This window comes from Xiphophorus hellerii, chromosome 16 (genome assembly GCF_003331165.1).
Source record: "Xiphophorus hellerii strain 12219 chromosome 16, Xiphophorus_hellerii-4.1, whole genome shotgun sequence".
NCBI classification, from domain to species: Eukaryota; Metazoa; Chordata; class Actinopteri; order Cyprinodontiformes; family Poeciliidae; genus Xiphophorus; species Xiphophorus hellerii.
The window spans coordinates 16300144-16325364 of record NC_045687.1 but is presented as its reverse complement, the minus strand read 5'-3'; the positions used below and the strand labels follow the sequence as shown (position 1 = coordinate 16325364).

Below are 25221 nucleotides of genomic sequence, written 5' to 3'. Positions count from 1 at the left end.
TTTGCTGAGATTACTTGATTTATTAGTGAGAAGAGCAGAGAAAACTTTACTTAGATGACGGTGAGGCCACACTTTCTTAGTTTATTTACAAACCTGAAATTACCAACAGGTTCAGACGTTTTTTTTTTTTAACTACAGCAAAAAGTTGACAAAAGTAAGTAGTGGAGTAAAAACAGTTAAAAATAAACAACTCAGGAAAGTGTTAGGGTTTACATTCCACGCCGCTATGGTTTGAGATCTAAACCTGACCAAAGAGGAGAAAACAAGGAAACAATTATATATATATAAAAAAAAAACATCTTTGCATAAACGGAACTATACAAAAGGCTTAATGTTAAATACATTGGCATAGAAAGTCACATTTTTAAAAAGTTCTGAAACATAAATAATGTGCGTAAATGTTTTCAACGTAGAGGCTAAAGGAGCTAAAAACTACAGATGGATTTATAAATGCTGCCACAATACAAGGAGGTTAAGCCTTTAGCTGTGCTAATTACGTGTTTGTTTCAAGAAAGACAAAAACATAGTTTTGTTAGTAGAGGATAAAAAGAGGCAGAGTGCACTCATGATATTTCCACTTCTAGAATTAAAAATGATCTGGTTTTACCGAATAATATTCACTGCTTTTCACTTTGACAACAGAATAAAATGATCAGAAGCAATGAAGTGGGTAGATTGCTTCTGTAATGCACCGGGAACATTTAGATTAAGAACACCCCACAAAAAAAAAAAAAAACAACATTGTTTTTTTGGGCGTTTTTTTTTCTTCAAATAACCAAGATGACCACCAAAATTTGGCCTTACTTGATGTCAGTGTTGCACTGTACATTACACATCCCAGCAGTTCTCTAATTCCCACTAATATAAGAATGGCAACAACGGTGCTAGATTATACAGTATGGTCATATATTTCTACAGATGACTGAAAATGTTGGGATGCTGACACAAATAGCATGAGGAAGTCACAGTAAAGATGCACGGCTCCCTCCGCTCTGCTCTGTCAGTCCCGGAGGTTTTCCTCCCTGCCATGGTTTGCCGCTGCGAGCGCTTTTGAAGCGGAGCTAGGATCTGAGCTTTCCAGTCACGTCCAGCGGCATCTCTTCCTCTGGCAGGCCTCGGGGTCGGACACGCAGCCCTCCGAGTCACTCTCGGAGAACGACGGTTCGGCCGGCACAGTTGCGGGTAGTTGCGGGGACCGCTCGGGCCCTTCTGTGGTCTCCTCCGTGGCCCCGCTGTTCAGACTGAGCACCCAGCCCAGCTTGTTGTGGAGGACCTGGCGCAGGCCCGGCGGCAGAGGCAACACATCCAGCGTGTCCATGCAGTCCGGGAGCAGGCGGCGGAGGCGGGCGCAGCAGAGGTACAGAAGAGAGGTCGGCGTGGAGCAAGACCTGATGACTTTCATGCTGCTCTTGGCAGCGGTGGAGCACGCCATCGGATAAAACCTCTTATTGTGCAGCTCTGTGGCAGCAACACCTGAAGTGAAAAAACAGTAAATGACTGGATTTTATTTTGGGGTATGTAAGTAAAGAGTAAGGTGGGCGACAGGTGCAAATGCATTGCAAACAATAAAATGTGCTCCAAATTCATGGATGATGCCAACTCCAAAACACACAAACACAAATGCAACAGAAAACAAACTGTAGCAACAACAAGCAAAATGCTGCAATCATAGGAAATAGAATAAAAAGAGAAAATGCTAAAAATAGCCAAAACAAATAGAAGTGCTCCAGGCCACTAGGGGGAGTCTGGAGTAGGTAATATTACCTACATGATTTTCCTGATGTTTCTGATGTTGTAAAAGTCGGCGTGTTTCAAAAAGACATGAAGTATAACTCAAATTTTTCTTCCTTCCTTTCTCCGTCTGTCTTCTAGACATCAGGTTTTTACCATATAGATCTAAATATTTCTATGGTTTATTGAGTCTGGTCCCGTATGACTTGTTGCCTGACACCCCCTAGTGTTGTGGAGAACTTCCATTTTGTTGAGCGAGTTTGCAACATTTCATACTTGCTGTTTCTACTAATTGCAGCATGTTCCCCCTTACTCTATTTCCTGTGGTTGCAACATTTTTTATTCGCCGCGTTTTTTGTTGTGCGTTTCCACCTGTTGGTCACTATAGGAGAGGTTGAGGAAAAGGTTGTTTTTTTTTTAAAAAAACAACCTGTAACAGATCTTCTTCAGCGTCGGAATTGTCATTACTTTGTGTTGGTCTATTATATAACATTCTAATAAAATACATTTAGGTTTGTTGTAATGTGGTAAAACGTGGAATAGTTCTATTAACATGAACTTTACTGACCTATGCACTTCCGATTCTTGAAGAAAGTGAGAGTGCCATGCCACGTGTCCAGATGAACTCCAATGATGGATCCTTGTCCAAAACGGGAGGAGAACTTCAATTTGTCTCCTTTATGGTGCAGCAATCCTGGAAAACACGATCCATCACACTTTCCTTTAAATGTTTCAAGCAGACATATGTTCCCTGATAACACTATTGAGCTTACCGGTGTAGGAGAGCCCCCAGCTGTCTGCATCTTTCCCCAACAAACTGCAGAACGTGTGCCTGTACTTGTCCAGATTGACATCAGATGTTCCAATGCCAACCATCTGTCCAGAAATAACAATTTCAGCACAAATCAGCTTTTATTCAGCATTCTTTTTTTATTTTCTCTCGTGGTTATTGACAAATCCTGGAGGCTTACCATGTCTGTTCCGTACACCGGAGATGTCATCTTGATTTCCCAGAAGTGCTGCCCGTCCGCCAGCTCCCTGGAGCCGCGGACGGCCGCCGTGCCGCAGCTGTAGTCTGAGTGGAAGCTCACTTTGCGATTGTCGCAGGTCAGCAATGTTGCAGTCGAACGGCTGCTTGCATCCCAAACCCAGTCGAAATCTGCGACATCAGAGGTCATGTTGACAGCAAATCAAATATTGTTGACTGGACTTTTGCTAAATATCAAATTTGCAAACATACATGTCTTTCCGACTCAAGTTTCTAGGTTTCTGCAGCTTCTAGAATGTTCTATACATTTAGCAAAGCCATTTCAAGACTTAAAACTACTGTTGCTCTCCTTTTAGTAACACAGCTTGACTGAGACGTTAGAGGTTGTTGTTAAAACTGTGCAGCTGCTTTGCACCTTGGTCATCCTCTCCACAGCGGCAGTCTTTGACTTGGTGAAATCCTCGTAGGCGAGGATTGTAGCTGGTTTCTGCCTGGGAGTCGCAGGCACAGTAAGACTCTCCTGTAACAGGGACAGCACTGGGGACCGGAGGAACCATCACAGCTGAGTAGTCCGCCTCCGAGTCAGAATCACTGTACTTTACAGCGAGATTTTAAAAAACAACTCTTAATGTTCAATACATCAGGGGAATCAAAACACAAATCTGCAGTTTTTAATGAACAGACATTTCCCTTGTCTGCATCACATGAACCAGAACGATTTCCGGTTTTGAATGGTTTACCTCCAGCCGGTCGTAGCGCCACTGTTCAGCTTCAGAGGCCAACACGAGGGCCCGGGCGTCGGCGTCCCTTCGTATCCCACCCCAAACGTAACGCCAAGCCCGGCTGTTCCTGCTTCGTCTTGACATGGTAGCGGAGTCGAACAAGTAGAAGAGCTTTGCCACTCGATCACGGTTTAGTCCAGATGTTTAAGGAGCAGCATTAGTCCAGCGGCTGAAGGAAAACAAACCAACATGCGTCATATAAACTTCTCCCTCCAAATTTTTACACTAACATGTCCGACTATTTGAGGGATGTATTGGCATTGAGTGCAGCTTACACTAAAGACACACAAATTAACTGATTACAGCGTAGTTTTTAAGGACTAGCCTAGGCTGAGACAGTCACATGACACTGTCAGCGACCAGTACAGTCTCCGTTTTTGCTTTTCATTCACTGTACATGTAAAGGTAGAGGGTGAAAAAAACTCTTAGGGAACAACAAGAGTCCTTAGATCACAAACCCAGATTTCTTAGATCAACATCTAAGCAAATTCCAAAAATGTGACAAAATATTTATTTTTTGCAATTACCACTAATCAAGTGATAGCTTATATTTCAGAAATAGAAACTGAAATTCAAAGTTGATAAGTTGCACAACCGTGCAGCAAACCCTTCACTATCCCATTGTTTTCTAATTATATAAACTTATTTTAAAGCATTTTTCCATAATTAAGTGTCAAACTTGCAACACTGTAATAAAAGTGTAATAAAATATGTTTACAAACATAATGAACGCAAAATTTTACATAAATGGATTTAATGGGAATAAAAATGATCAAAAGCCTTTAAATGTGCTAATGATTATACATTAACTACTATTTAAATGAAAATTCTTCCAGTAAAAATTTGCAGCCATTATGTTTGAAAGCAATATATAATTACTTTAGTGTTTAATTAGTAGGTTAATGTGTTGTAGTGCAGTGAAATATGATTTAGTTCCTACTACTACTTGTCAACAGACCCTAACATTTGTTTGGTCAACCTGCAAAGTGAGTCAGTTTCAGACTAATTACGTTGATGTTGTTTTGGTTCTTTTACTAACTTTAAATTTCGTATATTTATCAAATAAGATATGTATTTAAACTAATTAAGGATATATTAAGGTAGTAGTTTATTTATAGTAAGATTTTTTTTTAGAAATTCAATCGAGGCACTTTTGGACCTTCATATTCAAGCAGGCAACTATAAGACGTAAATAAAAGGCCCCGAGATCAAAAAACGCACTTAATTAAAAAAAAAAATCCAACTAATTTCTATAAACACAAAAACCTCTATTTTATTAAACCTCTTCACAAACTAATATGAACACACATCCTATTCTTCGACAGCACGACCACAAAAAAACAAAACAATCCCAGAGTAATTAAGAAGAAATATTTATGTTTCTATTCTTGTTTTCAATGAAATGTATTTTATGTCGCATTGCGTTGTGCATCACATTTGAAGATCTTTTCCTTTATTCGTTGCATTTCCAGCCAAATATCTAATTTATTGTTGTTTCTCATTCTTACATTACAATCCGGTGTTTCGGCATACAAAATAGCCTGGATATTACCAAAATATCGAATCCTGTGTAAAGCAACAGAAATAAGCCTCATGGCATTCACACAGCAAAAGCATACATTATTTAACACAAATAAAAAAAGAAAACCCACAATAACATTTACTGATTTCTTTGCCAGCTTCATCAGCCTCTTAGCCTTTAGCTAACAGAGCAGGTAATGCAAGCCAACTCCTCGGATTGAGCTTCGACTTAAAAATGTAATAATAAAATAATAATAATAAAGTCGTGACTTCGAATTATTTGTTCGCTACCATTTATGTGTGTATAAATCACGACATTGTTGTTTTGTCGCGACTTATTGCGCAGCCAGAACGAAGAACATTGCTGCTGATGCGTAAAAAAAAGAGCTAGCATTGCGCGGCTAGCAGCTGTTAGCACACATCCACCCAGGATGGATAAAAAGTAGAGTGGTTACCTGTTAAACTGGCCTCTAGTGACACATAAACCCGACTAATCCACGGGGGTGGTGTTCCTTTGATTCCGGGTATTACTAGACAGTTAATACACAAGAAGCGGAGAGGTGACTCGCCTCGTTTCGTTTTTCCATGACCTACTTTCTGCCAGTGTGACCGTGTAAACAAATCCAGGAGGAGCTAATTCACAGGGAGGTTTGAACCTGCACACCAGCTAACGGGTGTAATTACAGTCACTTGTAGCTTTGTCTGATAGATAGAACATCCGAATTCAAAGTAAATTGAATTAATAGCAAAAATCAAACAAAACAGCATTGCTTATTAATTAAATTGCTCCCATGTTTGCATTTTATGAAGCATATGTACTGCTAAAAAACATTTGCTAACTAATTTGGCCGCTTGGTAAAATATAAATGGAATCTATCTGGCAACCAGAATGCAACTTAAAGATTAAAAAAGAAAATGAATTCAGAACACACGAGGAAAAAAAATTGACCTCAGTATGAAATTGTTTGCAAAAAGGCTTTGAGCCTGCAGTGAACCACATTAAAAGCCATTTTATAAATATGGAAAATAGGAAACCAAACCTTATCAGGAGTAAACAAACTGTCAACATTTCTGCCATAGTGACTCATCCAGGAGGTCACAAAGAAAAAACTAAATACCATTAATCAGAGTTTCAAATAAATTGCAAAAATATCGGCATTCAAATGTAGCAGTGTGGGTCTGCTTCAGGAATTAACCGGGGAAAAAAAAGTTTTCCGACCTTAAGGCAAGGTGGCTTTATTTAGCACCATTCATACACAAGGCTGTCCAGAGTTTAAAACAGCGAAAGAAAGAAGAAATAACACATCCAGCCTAAGCAAAAAGCATGGCATAAAATAAAAATAATGCTAAAATAGGCTACACTTATTAAAGGCAAAAAGGACAAACATGTTTTAAACATTTTTATTGACCAGACTGTTTGATCAAAAGCAGCAGTAAACAAATATATTTTCAGTCCTGAGGGGTCAGACCTCGCATGCTATTTTACGCCACCAGCGCTTTTTCGACTTTTATTTTTCTTTTTTTCCCCCGAATTTCATTTCTCTTGTCTTTTGTCTGATTGGGCACCATATCACCTCTTTGTCATTCGCCTGCAGTTCCACTGAAAAACTAAAATTGTAGTGTTTATAGGGTAGACGATTATCAACCCCTTTTCTACTTTATTTGTGGTGTTTAAAATTTGTCAAAGGAACTGAAAATGAATGCATTCGTGCAGAAATGAATGTCGGCATGTGGCATTATACCAGGTTGTTCTAACAATGAGAACGTTTCTTAAACTGAAAAGGGTTTTAGCCAACACTGTTATTTTTGATTGAAGGGATTCAGCAAATGCTCTGTTTCTTTTTTCCATGATCTATCCTGGAAATGCATAAAACATATTTTTCTAATTATAATTTAAGATAATAAAGTCCACTTAACTTAGCTTACTCTTTTGGCTAAAAGAAGAAAAAAAAAAACATTCATTGTGATAAATCCGTAAGACTTCTCAAATAAAAAGCTTTCCTTTTGAGTAAATTAGAGTACTGGTGTTATCCGTTGTCTACTTTATTTAAAAGTATAATCTATGCAACCAAATTTGCACATAAAGGGTAATAAGACTTAGTATTTGTATGGGTATTAGTAGTGTCTGGAACCAGAATTTCTCTGCTGCGGAACCAAATTGCAATCGCAGTTCTTTCAGGGACTATTTATGAGCGGACCATGTTATGCGGAAAATGTGTGCTTTGCTCACTGAGGTCAACCATGAGTTAATTTCTTTGGTCATTTCCAGGCATTGAAACTAATATATTTTACAATTAGGAGATAATCTGAATTTTCACACCAGGTGGTTACCGTTTACTTACTCTTACCAGTAATTTTAAAGTTTTTGTAGCACCAAGATCTGCTACGCTTACACAATTTCCGCCCCAACCAGGTCGATGTAACGGTCATTTTCGTCCTCAGGGTATACTGTGACCGGGTGTTTGTTCACTTGCAATCATGGCGAAAAAGAAGCGGCTCCGTCTCATCGCAGAAATGGCTCGGAAGATCCGGGCGTACCGGGAGCTGAAGTCTCGGCCGAAGGAGTCGCAGAAGTACGCCCTGGACTATGAGAGTATGAGGCGGCCTCTCACTGGGAAGATGCTGCCCGTGTTGGCCTGGCAGGACGTCCGCAGGGAGAGCCGCCTCTTCTCCCTGCTGGCCGGGATGAGGCTGTTCGGTGTCGGCCGCATGTTCACCCGTAAGTCCTGGTTGGAGGATCACCCAGAGCCCAGCTACTGGCAGATTACCAAGGTCAAGGTGGACTACACAGCTGAGGTGAGCTGGATGACAGCACTGTACACACTCCACCAGTGAAGCTGTCTTGCTTTTATTTGTTTATACATGATTAATTTCGGCTGATCAGGCTTTAATCTCCTACCACCACAAACGTAAATGCTGAGTATTCTAATCTGTTTTGGGAATTTAACAGAAACCTCGTGCTTTTTATTAGTTGAATCTAAAATTGAGCTTTTCTGTAACAAACGCACACAAAGTATGTCTACTTTAAAATAAATGGTTAATATGCAATAGGCATTCTATTTACAGGGGAAGACTCAAAGCAGGAAATATGCATATGAATAAAATACTTGTGCAGCTTTTAGCCAGCCCTTTTCATCTTTGATTCAGAACAAACAGTACATATGTTGTGAGGCATTGCGGAGCACTTTTTATTGTCTGAAAACCTCAACCCAGTTGATTTCAATAGCCACCTGGGATTCTTCTTCATTCATAAAAATAATATGTTCTAGTACTGGGTGTATAGCAGATTAATTAATGGCTCACCATTATGGAACAATGCTAAAAACACTTCCATAAAAGTGATAAAATGTGTCTCAGCTAAGACCAGCCTCTGCTGAATATTCCAATCCTTTGCATCAATGCTGTTGAGTTTGCAGGTCAATATATCAACAAATGAAACATAAACATGTTTGTTTTGGGAGAAAACACAAACTTATAAAGCATCTGTTCTCTTTACTTTTATAGAACATGGATCATGGCAAAGCATGGGGGATCTTCACATATAAAGGTAATCTGAGGCTCTGTTGAGTTTTTTCTTGTTTATAAGGAGCCTGGATGCCGTATGAATATTTACAGCTACACATAAAAAGGTGGCTTTGTACTATTTAACACTGAAAAAAATGAAAAACACTGAAAAATGTTTGCATTTGGCTTTAAAAATGACTGCATCAGTTACTATGTCCTGCAAAGGTTTTCATACCTCTTGTTACCACAAACTGCGTTTGATACAAAATCTTTTTTATATCAAGATTTTGTTTCCTTATTTTGTATTGAGATTTTGTTTCCTTCTGTTCTTTAACAAACATCTGAGACCTTCACATTCTTTATACTAAAAATAAACCACATGCCAGTCAGACACTGTCATGTTTGCAGAAAAGTCATTGCACTGGGTTGTATTTAGGGGTATCAACATATTTACTTTTAGAAAATATATGTTAAGATGTCTTTGTATAACATCTTAAAAACCTAGGATGTAGTGTTGTTGCAACATGAGGGGGAAAAAAAATAGTTTGTGGCTGTAAAGTGACAAAATTAATAAAAAAATAATTAAAATTAGATAGAATATGCACCAAGTACATATTCAAAATCATAACTACTCTACAAAAAAATTTACTTGTTAGGCAAACAGGAGAAAGAAGTGAAGGAGGTGGAGAAGGTGATGTACCACGACTGGCGCCTGATTCCTAAAGACATGGAGCAGCAGTTCAAGGACTTCCAGCCCCTCCCGGAGCCTCCGGTGCGCTACGTCCCCTACCCTCCCCTGCTCCGTGCCATGATGCTGGCACAGCGTGGGAGAGCTGCAGGCAGGGTGGTGACAGAGGAGCCGGCCTTGCCCTTACAGAGGAATGTGGTGTTCAACAAAGACTATTTCCGCAGACAGGAAGAAGAGAATCATAGGAAAGAGGGAACAGCGGTGTGAACCAGAACAGTCTTTTCAAGGATTTGTTTGAGCCGCTGCTGAGTACTGGACTCAAATTTAAGGTTTCTTTATAATCTCATAGAGAACGTGTATGTTCGTATGTGCTAAATATTAAAAGCGGGATCAAACCGGCTCCTTCAGTGATTTGTTTTCTTCATTAAATTCATTTGCTGTTGCTTGTACTGTTCCCCTGCAGCAAGAAGGTTCCAGGTTTGAATCCTGTGCAAAACGTATGAAGACTGTCGCTGTCAGCTGCAGTACATTGCACAAAAATAACTTTTAAAAAAATTGTCCAGCTGTGTGCAGCTCAGATAAAAGCAGCTCTGATACAGTACAGTTTGACCAGGACATTATTTAAATTTAATCACTACACCATTCATTTCTGCTTTTAATAAAGCAAATGTACAAGATCCAATAAGTTTTAAACTTTAAGTATAAATAAAAACTACAGCCATCTTACTTGATCAATAAAAATAGACAATATACAGGATGAATTCAAAATTTTGCTGATAAATATTAAAAATCTATTTTTACATGTCTTTTTGACTTATGTTTTGAGAAACATTTGAGTGATTATTACAACAAAAGACGTTTTCTGTTAAGCACAAAAAGTAGAACTACAGTGGCATCTGAAGTTCTTTCCCGTAGGGATTTATGAACTATAAAAATACACACAAACACTGGTTTTTAAAAAAAAAACCCCATAAAGATGGAGTTACACTTCACTTATTCTAATCTAATGCAAGATCTGTTCTGTACATTCACCTTCACATCTTTTAACAGCTTTTAACTCAGAAGCTTCTACATTCAGCCAATAGTGGAGGCAGCAAAGGGAAGTTTTAAGTTCAAGTAATTAGTTTTATATTGAAGATGCTTAATATTTATAAATGATTATCATGACTTGTACGTTTTGATTGAAAGGCGCAATTGAATTTTTTAATCAACTAATAAATTAGGAGCCTCTATTATTGTAGTTTGGCAAGCTAGGGATCCAAAGAAAACTAGAAATGGTTCTAATTTGTAGAAGAAATCTCAAAATGATGGATTTTTGCATTGCAGAGCCTAGTGTACCTATTAAATATTTAAGGGTTTGCCATACAGACTCGCGCTTTGGCGCGTTCCTTGGCAACGTGACGTAGCTCTCCTCTCCGCCCTTCTTCATTCTCCCAGACAGACCACAGTGTTGCTCCGTCTTGCTTCGACAATGATCTGCCTGTTTCTGTCTGTTTTTGCCCACGTCTTCCAGTCAGGTTGGTGTTGCAGTTTGCCGCGCCTCGCTCTGAGTTTTACCAGGTGATGTTTTCAGTTTCCAAGAGATGCTGGTGGGTCAGAGTCGCCTCCTCCTCCTCCTCGGTTAGCCGAAAGGCAGCACTTACAGTATACCGGGTACCGTGGAGTTAAGAAGCTTTCTAACTTTAACTGGGGCGTTGCATTAGTTCAGACTGCCACATGTCACTAAAACAACCCGAACTAATGAGTTATTACTAACTAACGTGCTCTCTCTCTCAGCCGCGGGTCTAACGGCACGCAGCGTGGCTCACGCGTTCCGCTCCTCATTGTCAGAAAAGTTGATTCATCATCCTATTATTAGCTCAGGGGTTCGCGCGCTGCTTACTGGGAAGGTTTGTGCTCGTGCGCAGACTGCGGGATCTGATAGGCTGCTGCAGGCAAGAGTCCCCACAATGAGGCCGACCAAAAGGTCACAGCGAGATCTGCAGGAGCTGGAGGACCTGGTACCCAAACAGGCGCGGAGTGACGAACCCGGTGAGGTTCCAAACTTCTGGTTTGGACAGCGGGGAGTGCGGGGTTGTGGCTTGAAATGATGTCGAAGTGCAGATATCTGAGCGCCTGCTGCAGGTACTTTGTTTTAAATCCAGCTGCCATGCAGAATATACTACAGAGCTGCTGTTGCGCATGAAAGTACTGGAGAACAAACGCCTTGCATAAAGCTTATTGAGATGCAAGTTGAATTTCAAATTGTGAACGTCAGCATTTTTATAGGTGTCCACTAGGGGGCGATGCTAATCAGTGGATGAGAATACCAAGGCAGGATCTGTCGGCGCCGACCCCAAATCGCATTATTTTATTTGTTAGATGCATTGTTTATTTATTTTTATGAATAAAAATTATTGATGTGCATGCAACCAGTTTCCTTCAGAAATTCTAGAATTACTTTATTTAGTCATATTTTATAGTTTTACCTTTGTATAATAGGTAATTAACGCCATATTCAGCGAAGAGGGTTTTTATATAGAGAATTAGTAAACAAAGAGCATAATTAAAATCAAGTAACACAGACAATGACTGTTTAATGATACAGATTTACTTGATAATCTAATTCAGGGTTTATGTAAAATTATGTAAAATGTATTGTAAGCCTGGCGGGCCACCAGACTTTACTTGTGCCCCCACCAGGCTTTGCGATGTTAATTTATTTTAGTTCTTTTTTTAATGATTGCTTTTTTTTTAGGACTTTATAGTTGGTGTTTTGGTATTAACTTCCAGTTTTCCAATAATGCATAGTTATCAAGTCATATTTTCAAATTTTCTGTCAATTTAAAAACAAATTTACTTAAAAACATGACAGGTGTCTGGATCACTGCCCTAGTGCTCGAAGCATCCGGCTTAGCAAGTTTTCTGGGTGAAACCCTGCAACTGTATTTCCAACTCGAGAAACAATAACGTATTCTATTCTAGTGACATAATCTTTTAATATGTTTGCTAGAAATTCAGTGTAAAGTTTGGGATGCTAGATTGAGTTTGATACGTTTGGTCTCATTTGTTGTTGGCCTCAAGCCCATGCTATGGTCAAGTTAAAACAGTTCCCCGTGTGCCATTTCAGGCTGGACGGGGGCGAACGAACGCACCTTCATCGCCGTGAAGCCGGACGGTGTGCAGCGGAAACTGGTGGGAGAAATAGTGCGTCGTTTTGAGAGGAGAGGCTTCAAACTCGTTGCTCTTAAGCTTATAAAGGTATTCACTTGTGGTTCAAATGCTGCGGAGGGTTAGCGCAGTGGATCAGATATGCAGTCTGGTAAATTAATGTGCTTATCTTTGGTTGCACATGCACACCAGGCGTCTGAGGAGCTGCTAAGCGAACACTACTGGGAGCTCAGGAACAAGCCTTTCTACAGCACCCTAATCAGCTACATGAGTTCTGGACCAGTTGTTGCAATGGTGGGTTTCCTCAACGGGTTTCTCAGCAACGTTTTGATGTGTTGGGTTGTGTTCAAAAGCGTCCTGCTTTTTGTGTAGGTGTGGCAGGGTTTAGATGTTGTGAAGACCGCTCGCAAGATGCTGGGCGAGACCAATCCCGCAGACTCACTGCCGGGAACCATCCGGGGAGATTTCTGTGTGGAAGTGGGCAGGTGAGCCATTTCATCACCTTGCTCCGCAAGTTACAGGTCTGATCTCAGTCTTTTATCCGTGGAAACATGCAAACATGTTTTCTAGTTATACTGGGTAAGAATAAACTGCAGGATAGTAACCATTGAATTAACAATCTCAGAAATCCTTTAAAGTCATTGTGAGGATATATTGTTGGTAAAAAAAAAAAAAAAAAAAAGGACGATTGTATTACTTTTTTTACATAGTCGTGTTTTCAGAAAGTACTTGTTCATTTTGCGTCGGGATGATAATCAGAGGAGCAACTTTCACTCTGTTTTCAGGAATGTGATCCACGGCAGCGACTCGGTGGAGAGCGCCCAGAAGGAAATCTGTCTCTGGTTCCGTCAGAGCGAGCTCCACCACTGGGAGAGCAGCACCAACAACTGGATCTACTGATGTTTACAGGCGTTCTGCGGCATTAAAAGATCAAACCTCAGTTAACTTCGTCTTTTTAGCTTCAGTAGTTTGTAGCAAAGAAAGGTCGTCTCTGCTTTCCTGCATCATTTCCTTGGTTTACATTTTTAGATGGGGCAAACTTAAAGGGGTAGTATTATGTAAACTTGACTTTTTTGAACTTTGCATCATGTTATGATGTTATGAAAACATACCTGGTGTGTTGCTTTGATCCTCTCATACATACTTGAAGAAATCCTTTAATCTCCCATGGCAGCCATTCAGCTGTGATGGGACTGAGCGCCAGCGATGATGACAAAGCTCCTCCTCGGAGCTGCAATTTCCAACCTTCAGAGCATTACAGAGCTTCTCGCTTAGCTCCTTCAAACTAGCCAGCAGCAATTAGCAAACACCTGGTAGAATTGCACATTTGCTGAGCTCAATATACCAGCTACTTCTCCGTGCAACGCTGGCAAAGACGTTGTTAAGAAGGAGCATGGTTGTGACTTCTTGAAATGCGGAGTATCTTATAAAGACAGAGGCCCAATTTCAAAGCATTAAATTGTAATGTCAAATTTATCTTAAGTCACATTGATATATAGAATTTTGTTACTTGATTGTGCTAAAAAATGGCACCATGTGCCTGGAAAATATATAACACTGGCCCTTTAACAAAACAAAGGTGCACTATAGACTAAAATAGTTAGGACCAGCAATGTTTTTAGTTTTTAAGCTATAAGGATAACTTGTTGCAATAAGAAACTGGAATTATGAAGATAATGGATTTGAAACTCACTCATTACACGACTTAAAAAAGAAAATTGATATTTATTAAAACATAAAAATAGCCTCTTTTCATTTGTATCACATTTTCCAGGTGCTCTGTGGGTGTAAATATGATCATGTGGAAGTACTTGAATGTAAAGTTTAAAACTTTTGAACAGCATTGAACTCTGTATTGTTACTGCTTTTGTATTTTTATACCAGGCTCAGTTTGTAGCCTGTCATAACACTGCAATAAAAATGGAGTAAGTTCATTTATTAAACTTGAATAAACAAAACAAGTTGAATCTTTCTGAGACGTCTTCTGCTCTGTACTTGTTGCATTCTCCTTTGATGCAAACAAAACAAACCCAGCACACACTCGAGATGATTGCTTTCGGCACACAAATATGTTTTAATATTTAATCCACAGATAGAGATCAATGCACGAGTTTCCATACTTAACAAAGAGGATGGGCTTCAGTGCGTCTGGACATTTACAGTTATCCCTGTACATAAAATAACAGCATGCCACTGTTTACCTGCTTCACACCAAAGCATCTGATCCACAGCCAATCAAAGAGGGAAATCTTTTTCGAAGGATTAAAATATTCAACTACCAGTCTGAGTGGATGTGGAAACGGTGTGACCTTTCACCTGTCTCAGACTGCTGCGGCCGCATCACATATTTCCAGGATTTTTCTCACTCAACAGGTCTGTGCCTTGAAAAATTACTAACTTCCACATTTTGTCACGTTACATCCATAAACTTTAATGTAATTGAAATGAGAGGCATATATTTGTATTTAGCACCTTTTACTCTGATAATCCGTGGTAAAAATCCTAAAAAACACCACTTAACTGGTAAACAGAATTCACTTGTGTGTTTTTAATTTTCTTTACAAAATTACGGCTGTTTTGCGGTAAACTAATGTTGCATGTCACCCTGAAAGCACCATACCCACCGTGAAACCTGGTGGTGGCAGCGTCATGCTGCGAGGACGCTTTTGTTTAGCACAGACAGGGAAGAATCACCTAGAGGACGAGAGGATAAATGATGAGTTACTAATTATAAAATCCTCAATGTGGATTTGCATGAACTCTCCTTTTACTCTGAAACCTTTAAATGAATTTGTTGCTTTATCATGTAAAATTCCAATAAATTACATTTATGGTCGTAACATGACAAGATGTAGAGAGGCTCGAGGAGTAAGAATAGTTTTTCAAGGCGCTGTATGTTTTCAATCGGGACCTAAACAGGCTGTAAACCATTTCAAGGGGGAAAATAAATATCATTTCTCAACTTATTCAACATTTACTTTCACTGGGACCAAATGTATTTTTACTTTAACTTATATCATTGCATAAGAACGGCAAAATGTCCTTTTTTTTTTTTTTTTTTTGGGAAAATGCAACTTCATCTACCATCACATTGCTGTATCTGTTGCTCTCCTTTCTTGTTTTTGTTTTTAGATTTAAGTTTCCATAGATAGCGGACTTAATGGCAAAAATTATTAGGAGCTCTGGGCCCGATGCACCCGAGACTGAATGTCAGAGATAAGGTGTGCTTACAGGGTGAGTATTTGATGGTTACAGAGGAGGGAGGTAGTTACAAGGCTTATGAGGATGGTTACAATGCCCTGTGTGGGACAGACACAGGATGGCAAGCAGATAACTAGGCCAAAGGAGGTACTTACAAGGCATTAAAGTTAAAAGGTGGTGGGGTAGCGGGGGGTTTAATAGTTACAAGGAAAGATGCGCAGCTTGAAGGGTTTATTCATTTTCAGAGCAAGAAGGGAACTTTTACATGACCAGGGAATAATTACAAAGTTTTAGTGGCTTGAAGCTTCTGGGAGCGGGAGAGGAGAGAGAGGGAGGTTTCTTCAATAAGATGTTCAGGTGTACTGCTGCAGCAGATTTAGGCGTCACTCCGGCACGTAGGACACCTGCCAGACGATGATGTGGCTTCGCTCAGCTTTGCTCAAAGCAGGTTTCATCTGCGAAGCACCACCGCCGCTGTCACCTTCCTCCGTCTCATCATCCTCCCCATCACCTGCAGGAAAAAATAAAAACATGGATCAGGACACAATTATTCCTATAATTCATGAAAATAAAACACCTCTTTGGGCAGTTAATTAGTTTACATATGACAAGTGACATTAGTACACAGAAATGGGTAACACTTTATTTGAAGGGGTGTACAACAACTGTTATGACACCTGACATAACACCTGTTATGAACATGATGGAGTCTTCATAAGTGTTTATGTCTGTTGTCTTGAATTATCATTTGGTAAATTATGACACTTTTAATGCAAAGTATCACTAAAAGTTGCATTAAAAGGGTATTAAAATTGCCAACTTGGTATTTTTTGGTAAACACTGACACTTTCAGTGCAAAGTTGTACTAAAACGTGCACTAAAAGTCCACTAAAAGTTTCAACTTTGCATTAAAAGTGTCATGATTTATCGAATGACACTTCATGACAACAATCATAAGCATTTATAAAAACTCCTTCATGCTCATGACAGGAGTTACATCAAGTTTATGACAGTATTATGTCAGTCTTATTCACACTCCTTCAAATAAAGTGTTACCCAAAAAGGTAGCTTTTAATAAAATGTTATTAGAAAAGTGACGTAGTAGCTAACACCATGTATGTGTTTTTTTTAAGAAAAGAGCAAATTGAAAGATTTTTGTTAGAGTGAAGGTTTGTGAGAGTCACTGCCCACCTATGCGGAAGTCGATGTAGCCCTCTCCTCCGCTCAGCACCAGCACGTTCTGGACGCTCTGCGCCTCCGTCTCTGTGGGTGCTGCGGTGCTCTGACCTTCGGATGGACTGTCCAGAACGCTGCCGTTTAAGGTGGCCAAAACATTACCTGTGCAAAAAAAAAAAAAAAGGAACAAGTCGTTAAATATGAAAGAGCAATTTGGAAATTTGAATTGCACTTATAGGACAGCCTAGAAAAACGTCACAATCTGTATTTTAAATCTAATTAAAACTATCAAAATTGAGTTCTCCTTTGACTGAGGGCTTAAAATATTTTAGTATTGAAGATTCTTGTGGAGTTCCTCAAGACTGTCATCTGGGCCCTGCCTTGTTTTCAATATGTTACTTTTGAGGTTTAAAATACTTTTATGTTTTATTAATATAAAAGCTATCAATTCTGTGCAAATGACATTAAGACAGGTAAACGAAGCATCTAGACCAGACTTTTAAACTGGCTCAATCTGTCTTAACAATCTAAAAACCTAATCATTTAAAATTAAGCTCTCTGTTGTAGAGGGATGCTTTAAAAGGTTCAGATTTGCGACACTGTTCCATCCCAGCACCACGTTCATGAGGAGTACCTCAAGGCTCCACTCTGGGCTCTGTTTTGTTTTCAATATGTGAGAAGTTATTGGACTTTAAAGTGGCATTCATGCTTGGGTGAAAAAAGAATAATGCTAAAGTCATCAAATTTCGGTGACCTAAATTTCCTAACCGTGTTTTGGGGCCTTTAAATTGATATCAAGCTTCATTTTGTACTGTGTTGTCATCTCTGTCATATCTCATGAACAAAAAAGTCACTTGAAGGCGGTACAAAAAGCGTTTCATTAACCTAAAGGTAAAGCCATGATCTATAGCTACCTGGTACGGATACGAAGAACTTGACAGCATCACGGTGTCCATGGAAACACAGCTGCGCTTGGGCCATGGAGCAGTAGGGGATGAAGCTGCCGGTGCTCTTCTCAGAGCTGTCATCGCCATACACATGGATCACACCGCCGGAGGACGTAGGAGACACTTTATTAGCTGATGGAGAAAGAGAGAGCATATTGGTGAGAAGGCAAACAGGAAGGCTCGCAGTAAAAATCACACATGCAAATTTAAACACTTTAAACCCCAAAATAAAATGACAAATCAAAGATCTTGCATGCAGCAAATGTGTTACACAGAGAAGATATATATGAAAAAAAAAACTGTCATGCAAAGCATCTAATCGGTAAAAGATGACAATAAAAATCATTAAAGAACGTTTAGTGTTTCTCAGTAAAGTAATAAAACACAAGACTGCTGAAAGTATACCACCAACAAAAAGCATGTAGTATACTGGAGGTCTGCAGGGAAATACGAAGGGTTGACTGGGTGAGAACAGTAAGATCACAACAGCAGGAGGAAGGGAGGGAGCGCTCCCACTTACCCCTCAACCCCAGCAGCTGTCCCCGGTGAAGAACCACCGCTTTGGGGGGAGCGAGAAGAGGAGAGAGGGACGAGAAAGAGGAAAGCAACAGAAAAATGTTACGACCTGGACTGGGAGAAGGAGGTCCAACCACTGAGGGAGAGAGGAAAGACGGAGGAGGGAGAAGATGCTTGGAGAAGAGCGGAGAAGGTCGGTGGGAGTTTTTAGATTTTTAAAAAATAAAAATCCAAAGAACCAGTTTAGGGAATGATTTTTTAAAAAATTGTTCATATTTTCTGTTTTGTAGTGCAATTAAATCCAAACTAACTTTCTAAGCAATTACTAAATAATTTGAAGTAATTTCAAGGTAAAGCCATCAACTTCAAATCAATTTCAAAAACCTAATTTCTTTATAACGAAAAATACCTAAATGTTTCCACAATATAAACACTATCAGAAAATATCCTTCTCACAAGGGACTATACAGCTTTTTATTTATGGTATGTTGTGATATACCTGTGATACACTTCTAATCTTTAATAGAGTAAAAGACTCAAGACCCAAGAACCTTTAATTTTTGAGTCTTTCACAGATTTAACACGTCTTCTTCCATGATTCTCCCAATTTTTGGCCCATTCATCTTCCCATCCACTGCGACCAGATTCCCTGTCTCTGCTGAAAGAAACAAAATCATCCCCACAGCACCATGATCCATGTTTATAGAGATCTTGTATATAGGGCAATGAGCAATGTTAGTCTGCTGCAAAAGAATAATGAAGTTTGAAAAACACGTGTACTTCTGTTTCAAGAAGTTCAAAATGATGTCCTGCTTTGTGTTTGTCTATCACATAAAATTGACATTCAAAAGGGGTATGAATGTTTTTCCCCCACTTTCTGTCACACTTACTCTCTGTCAGCGGGATGGAGATGATCACGCCGTTTCCTGTCCCCACCCAGAGACGGTTTCCACCAATCAGCAGGGCCGTGATCCGCACAAACGAGAAGCCCAGCTTGCCGGTACCTTAAACCCAGAACCGTGGACGGCGTGTTAAAGCTCAACGTTAAACACCCCGGCAATGATAACTAACTGCGTAAAATCTCCATGAGCCGGGATTAACCGAATTCGAACTCACCCAACATTTTGCTGACGTATGGCTCAATGTCCACATCCTGGAGGTGCTGGTGCGTGTGCGCGTGGTACAGACGCAGGGTGGAGTCTAACCGGATCGAGACCCACACGCCGTCACCGATCCAGGCCAGCTGCCGCACCTGGCTCTCCCTCCGGGGGTGGGCGTCGAACGACTTCTACGAAGCAGCAGAGAACCAGAAACAGAGAGAATCATTAGAAAAAAGCAGCAGCAGCAGCTGATGTACCGTAAGGAAAAACTGAAGCTGAATGTTGGATTCGGTTGTTTAACAGAGGGATGTCCTGTAACTCACCTCGATCTGCATGCTTTTGGGCTGAATGACATGAATCTTGTTCTTGTAGCCGCACCAGACCTTATCGTGGACGACCGCCATGCAGCGGATGGAGTGATGAGGCCGGCCGAGGTCCATGAGGTGATAGTTGGACAGGTCCCACAGGCCGTCTGGGGACAAAAACACAGTGAAGCGATGCCACCGCAACAGACAAAAGCATCTGGAGGCAGTCGCACCAACATGAAGTGACAGTCAAGATGCAAACACCTTCTGAACGGTGGAATATGGCGAGCGTCCCGTCAGCGAGGGCGACCAGCACACGACCTTTCACGTGCCTGAAAAGAGACAGGAGACAGAAACTGCTGAGAGACTGGAGAGAGAGACCCTGAATTCAGAGCAGAGAGCTACAACAAAATGACATGTAGCCGCGAAAAAAAGGACGTGGAGGGATGTTTGACTTACACCAGACTGAGAACCGAGTCTTTGAGTTTGATGGAGTGGAGACACTTCTTCCAGTTTCCGACAGCAGAGTGGACATAAAGCCTTGGAGGGAAAGACGAAGGTCAGCAACGAGAAAACCGCTTTTCTTTCTTGTTTCTGCTATTTCTGTTTAACTTTTAAAAAAACTGCATTTTCAAACCTATAGGTTATAACCTATTTAAGTCAGTGTAGACTTTTTTTGTCTTCATGCACTACACACATACACATAATTTTATGACTGTTGTTATTTTTTCCTTTCATCAAAGCACATCAGGAAGTGTTGTGCTTACAATCTAACTTCTAGATTTACTTTCTTATTTTATTTCATATAAAAAACCAGGAAGCTGTATTTGAATTTTTGAAAAATAAAACCTCATAAGTAGATCTGCTCACCAGCCGTTCTGCGCCCCGAGCCACATGGTGGGGGCCACGCTGGTGTAGTTTTTGGTTTCTTCCCCTCCTTCCTCAGACTCTGCGGACTGAGACGATTCGTCTTTGGACTGGCCCGCGCTCCTGAGTGGACAAGACGCCATTGGAAGCCTCAACCAGTGCGCTTATTGACACGTTTTCCGCGGATCTGTCTGTGCACGTGCAACTTAGGTAGACTTAGATAGGTAGACTTCCTACCTATCATCTGCCGGACGAGGCTGAGGATCGGTGAAGACGTGCTCGGTGAAGGGCCCCGGGCGTCCGGACCCCATCTCCGGCTGGCTGGCTGCGGATTCAGAAACCTCCGTGGCCTCCGTGGCTTCCTCGGCTGACTGGGCGGGGTGAATCTTCCCGTTCATGGGGGGAGCGGCGGGGGCTGCAGAAAAACACCAGAGAAATGTAGACACACAAAGTCATTTCCTCTGTCAGGTACAACGCTAAAATATTCACACCGCTTGTCACATTACAAACGCAGCAGGGTCAGAAAAGCTGAAGAGAGTTGATGCAAAGATGGATGGAGTTAAATACAGAATAAAAAACCCGGTGAAGAGACTTAGACCAGCATGGTCGTTGACTCTAAACATGAAGCCTGAGCTAAAATGAAGTATATATTCATGTCTTAGAACATCCCAGTCAAAGTCCAGACTAATCTAACTGAGAATCTATGACAAAACTTCAAAACAAACTTTTAGTGCCGACGTGTGCAAAACGGGTCGGTACAAACCACAGCGAAAACACAAAATTTCACAAAGTATTTTTTGTCTAGTTTCTAGTACAAATAGTTTAGTGCACTTGAAATAAGATAAAACTGTCTCACAAGTACCTTTTCATCGTGATATGAGCTTACTATTGATGAAAAGCACTAGTCCCACTGATAGATTACTTCACATATAACTACTTCGTTGTCTTACAACCAGCTTCTATATCGTGATGTAAGTTAGTTTTGTCTTATTTCTAGTGTACTTTACTCTAGAAGCTGTACCAAAAATACTTGGTAAGAATTTGTGTTTTTCCAGTTCAAGAAGATGGCTTTCCAGGCACTGAATTAGATGTCTGTCACACTTTTATTTATGTATTTATTTATCTGTCACATTTTAAAACCCTGGAATATTTTTTCTCCTTTGCAAAGATGTTGCACTTTATGTTGATCCATTGAACAAAACCCCAATAAAGTACCATGAAGTCATGAGGTAGAAATGTGACAAGATGAGGAAAAGTTAAAGCAGTTTGGAAACTTTTGCAAGATGCTGTATTGGCAATGAGCCCACCTTGTCCTTTATCCACTATGGGTGTGTCTGTACGCGAGGAGCAGTTGCTACGGGCAACACTGCAGTTCGTGGCACAGCCAACCAGCGTGATGCCAGCCAACATGCCCTCCACGCCTCCCATGTCCTCTCCTCCTCCTGCTCCTCCATCACCTGGATCCAACACGATTTCTCCTGCTGGATAATCACTCTCGCTGGCAGCTGGAGAAACCAGAAATACACATGAGCAGCGAAAAAAAAACAAACAACAACTTACTTTCACGTTGAAATATAAAACAATCAGGCATAAAATGGTGTTTCCTATTTGACCTGGCACACTGGAGATGCAGAGCACGTGTGCGTTGCAGACGTTGAACTGGTCGACCAGAGAGCCAGGCTGGTTGGCGTCGATGATGACCACCTTGCTGGCAGAGTGGGTGCTGGTGAGGATCCACACTCGACTGTTCATGCTGTCTGTCTCCTGGAGGTCCTTAGACTGAGACAGAGGTGGAAAGATAAAAACAATGGTGATAAAGTAAGAAAAGGAAAGGGTCACTCATGGTTAATTATGGAGGAAATAAGTCATTAAAACACGAAGGGATACCTTCCTCTTCTCAGGTGACGTGTTCTTCTTGTCCGCTCGGTCCTCCTCAGTCTGCAGGGGGTCACCGCTGCCTGATGGTGCTTTGGGTGGCGCCGCCTCCTGGCTGCTGACTCTCCATCCTGTCAGGTCGACTCCCGCTGCGCACCACAACTACAAGCACAAATGCAAATGAAGAACGAAGCACAAAACGTCGTTGAATCTGCCGCAGTCTAAAGATGCAATCAGAAAAAGTAAGAATAAAAGAAATGGGCCAGGATCGAATAAGTTTATATTTCTACCCCCTTTTCGAACAAGTAGTCAGCTAAACCGATATTATGATATTTGAATTGTGCATGTGAATATGTTTGAAATAAATAACTAAACTGAACTAAGCTAAACTAAACCTGGATCAGATTGACATTTTTAGTTTTGTGACCACCTCCAACAATAGCGTTGAGATGAAGTCAGCTTTTTAAATATTTTAAGTAGTGACACAAAATAACACACTCCGAGTAAATAGTGAGGCTTCCACATAATCACACACTTCTTATACAAGTTTTTCCATCTTTCATCTAAGAATAAAAACAGATGAAAAAAGTAAATGAAGCATTCTTTGAGCATATGTACCCACTTAGCTCATTTCAGTGAAATCCTCTCACCTTCCTGTTGGGGTCTTTCTCCACCAGAGGGCGACAGTACACCGGAACAGGCACATTCTTCATGCGGTTATCCTCTTTCTCATTGGTCTGCAGGGAAAAGTGATGAGTGGTCAGGAGACAGGTGGGGAGATTATATGTTTTGGTTCGCTCGTAGCATCTCGAAATCCCCTGAGCACTGACAAAAAATTATATATATATATAAAACCCCCAAAAAGCACCGTTTGACGTCACGATATACCCACGCTATCCATCTTTTTGTCTCCGCCTCTATCTGTAATGGTGTTCATTGCTACAAAATATTAAAGTCTAAGCCATGTACTGTATGTGACAATATTAATCCACTGTGCGTCATCCATCCATCCATTTTCTCTACACCCTTGTCCCATAGAGGGGTTGGGTGGGGTGCTGGTGTCTATCTCCAGCTGACGTTCCGGGCGAGACCACTGTGCATCAATATTTTGAAATTAGATTAAGCCAGGGAGGGATTTGAGCAGCAATTAAATGTTTGTTCTAGAAGCCAAAACAGCTAAAAATTGAAAAATAAAACAAAACACCACAGTCTCATCACTATAAAGTGCATTAGTTGCTCTTTTTTTTAGGTAAAACACCAAGGTAAAGCAGAGTTAAGAAGTGTGTAAGGTAGGGCAGGTTGAGACAGACAGAGGTCAAAGGTAAAAAGGCTGCCAGGGGTAAGAAAGTCTTGTATCAAATATCTAACCACATCATGCCTACAAATAAAACGTTATCACTAAAATTTCATGCATTTCTGTAAGTCCGCTAGATCACAAATCCTACGTTTGGGATTTTTGTTCTTTTTTAATTAAAAAATATCTTCTTCTATCAGCTTCTGAGAGGGTTAGAGATTCAGGTGGGAGGTTAAAAACAGGAGGGGGAAGCCATGATGGCGCATGCTGGCTCTCTGTCGGTCTCACTTGCCTGTTGTCTCTTCAGCGGGCTGTCCTTAGCGCCGTCCGTCTGACCACCAGTCTGCGGGAGACCAGAGTTAGAGCCACCTGCCTACCAACAAACCGCGCCGTCGGCCTTTTTCCAGCCAAGAGAATCGACCTCTCTCTGCCAGCAACACTTCAAGATACACTTGAAGCCGGACATATTTATACACTCTAAGACAAACTTTTTTTTTTCCTGTCTGACATTAAATCAGACTAAATCTTTCAGTTTTAGGTAAGTTAGGAGGACTTTTCCCTTCTTTTTTCGTTGATTAATTCTGATTTCTTCAAAATGTATATATTTGCTTAGGATTTGGCAGATTTACCCTTTAAACTGTAGGACTCGTTTCAACGTTTTAGGTTTCTCACAACATTTTGCTGGAATTTTGGCCCATTCCTCCTGACAGAACTGATGTAACTCAGTCAGAATTAGGTCAGGGCTCCGTGATGGCAACTCCTAAATGTCGGTTTTGTTATATTTAAGCCACTTTGATTCAGATTTGAAGGCATTTGGCTCATTGTTCCTCTGAAAAACCTATTCCACACAAAGTTTTAACTTCTTGACAGATACCGTGACATTTTGCGCTAATATTCCCACATGATGTTCTTTCTTCGTAATGTTATGTTTTGTGAAGTGCACCAGATCCTCCTGAAGTAAAACATTCCCACAGCATAATGCCCCAAATGTAACATTTACAATATGGTCAAACATTTCAATTTAAGATTTGTCCCTGAATGTACTTATGTGTTATATTCTGAATGTTTTATGTTGTTTTTATGACTTCTTCCACACTGAGTGACCTTTCAGCCCATCTCACTACAGTGCTTTTTCTGACCTGAAAGAGAAAACGTCTCATCCAGTTTAAATCGAGACGGTAAGCTGAAATAGCTCAAAGACAAAAAAAAAATAGTAGAAGCGTTCTACTTCTATTATAAGTTCTAACTTCTTATTTCCAAGGACAGGACAATTTCCAAGCTGATTTTTAAAAATCTAAGCTGGTAATAAAGTTACTGTACTGGGATTTTGTGTCCGTTTAAGAAGACTAAACCTTAAAAATTAGGTTACTTTAGATCCTCATGTATTTAAAAATAATTCCTACACTTCATAAAGTTTACAAAGAAGGTTTAGGTCCCAGTTTCAGTCTCTCATGTCTGCCAGTTGACGCTGTACAGTAATGTGCAAGAGTCTTATTTTATCTGTTTTCCTTGTGTTTTCTTTTAGGTTGTGATTAAGATTGTACTCTAATATTTTATTGTGGCCGTCATGCTTTCT

General features: G+C 40.4%; 4 protein-coding genes across 19 annotated transcripts in view; 2 read left to right on the top strand and 2 right to left on the bottom strand.

Moving 5' to 3' along the window:
* Positions 1-5660, bottom strand: spsb3a (splA/ryanodine receptor domain and SOCS box containing 3a). Its single transcript, XM_032586321.1, has 7 exons — positions 5478-5660; positions 3460-3670; positions 3135-3315; positions 2703-2890; positions 2505-2607; positions 2300-2425; positions 1-1473 (listed from the first exon to the last, which is right to left on the bottom strand). The coding sequence occupies exons 2-7, from the start codon at positions 3583-3585 to the stop codon at positions 1082-1084; spliced, it is 1116 nt and encodes a 371-aa protein (XP_032442212.1). The 5' UTR covers positions 3586-3670; positions 5478-5660; the 3' UTR covers positions 1-1081.
* Positions 5661-7196: 1536 nt separating this feature from the next.
* mrps34 (mitochondrial ribosomal protein S34) lies at positions 7197-9614 on the top strand. The gene is made up of 5 exons (XM_032588551.1): positions 7197-7345; positions 7465-7818; positions 8527-8569; positions 9183-9507; positions 9544-9614. Exons 2-4 carry the CDS (start codon positions 7501-7503, stop codon positions 9479-9481), a joined length of 660 nt encoding a protein of 219 aa, XP_032444442.1. The 5' UTR covers positions 7197-7345; positions 7465-7500; the 3' UTR covers positions 9482-9507; positions 9544-9614.
* Positions 9615-10606: 992 nt separating this feature from the next.
* Positions 10607-14317, top strand: nme3 (NME/NM23 nucleoside diphosphate kinase 3). Of its 2 annotated transcripts, none has more exons than XM_032588553.1 (5): positions 10607-10731; positions 12324-12454; positions 12557-12658; positions 12737-12849; positions 13150-14317. In XM_032588553.1, the coding sequence occupies exons 1-5, from the start codon at positions 10686-10688 to the stop codon at positions 13262-13264; spliced, it is 507 nt and encodes a 168-aa protein (XP_032444444.1). In that variant the 5' UTR covers positions 10607-10685; the 3' UTR covers positions 13265-14317. The 2 variants fall into 2 exon arrangements, with proteins under 2 accessions (XP_032444444.1, XP_032444443.1); XM_032588552.1 differs by lacking the exon at positions 10607-10731 and adding an exon at positions 10756-11245.
* A 1061-nt stretch (positions 14318-15378) lies between these two features.
* Positions 15379-25221, bottom strand: part of mapk8ip3 (mitogen-activated protein kinase 8 interacting protein 3) — a 30584-nt gene continuing 20741 nt past the window's right edge. For 11 of the 15 annotated variants that reach the window (XM_032588538.1, XM_032588536.1, XM_032588543.1 and 8 more), the window contains 16 exons: positions 23938-23988; positions 23002-23088; positions 22364-22513; positions 22090-22255; positions 21784-21981; positions 20714-20891; positions 20480-20599; positions 20069-20149; positions 19874-19941; positions 19628-19776; positions 19321-19492; positions 19095-19208; positions 18209-18247; positions 17656-17820; positions 16757-16903; positions 15379-16076 (listed from right to left, as the gene is read on the bottom strand). In XM_032588538.1, coding sequence (XP_032444429.1) covers positions 15949-16076; positions 16757-16903; positions 17656-17820; positions 18209-18247; positions 19095-19208; positions 19321-19492; positions 19628-19776; positions 19874-19941; positions 20069-20149; positions 20480-20599; positions 20714-20891; positions 21784-21981; positions 22090-22255; positions 22364-22513; positions 23002-23088; positions 23938-23988 — 2013 coding nt within the window. In that variant the 3' untranslated portion in view covers positions 15379-15948. The remainder of the gene's footprint in view (positions 16077-16756; positions 16904-17655; positions 17821-18208; positions 18248-19094; positions 19209-19320; positions 19493-19627; positions 19777-19873; positions 19942-20068; positions 20150-20479; positions 20600-20713; positions 20892-21783; positions 21982-22089; positions 22256-22363; positions 22514-23001; positions 23089-23937; positions 23989-25221) is intronic. The other 4 variants (XM_032588539.1, XM_032588550.1, XM_032588541.1 and 1 more) reach the window with 2 other exon arrangements.

Coding starts and splice junctions, on each gene's coding strand:
- mrps34 (XM_032588551.1), top strand. CDS start 7,501: ATGGCGAAAAAGAAGCGGCTCCGTCTCATCGCAGAAATGGCTCGGAAG. Junction 7,819..8,526: donor AGGTGGACTACACAGCTGAG/GTGAGCTGGATG, acceptor TTACTTTTATAG/AACATGGATCATGGCAAAGC. Junction 8,570..9,182: donor GGGGATCTTCACATATAAAG/GTAATCTGAGGC, acceptor TTTACTTGTTAG/GCAAACAGGAGAAAGAAGTG.
- spsb3a (XM_032586321.1), bottom strand. CDS start 3,585: ATGTCAAGACGAAGCAGGAACAGCCGGGCTTGGCGTTACGTTTGGGGT. Junction 2,891..3,134: donor CTGTGGAGAGGATGACCAAG/GTGCAAAGCAGC, acceptor CTGATGTCGCAG/ATTTCGACTGGGTTTGGGAT. Junction 1,474..2,299: donor CAAGAATCGGAAGTGCATAG/GTCAGTAAAGTT, acceptor TTTTCACTTCAG/GTGTTGCTGCCACAGAGCTG.
- nme3 (XM_032588552.1), top strand. CDS start 11,164: ATGAGGCCGACCAAAAGGTCACAGCGAGATCTGCAGGAGCTGGAGGAC. Junction 11,246..12,323: donor GGCGCGGAGTGACGAACCCG/GTGAGGTTCCAA, acceptor GTGCCATTTCAG/GCTGGACGGGGGCGAACGAA. Junction 12,659..12,736: donor CTGGACCAGTTGTTGCAATG/GTGGGTTTCCTC, acceptor CTTTTTGTGTAG/GTGTGGCAGGGTTTAGATGT.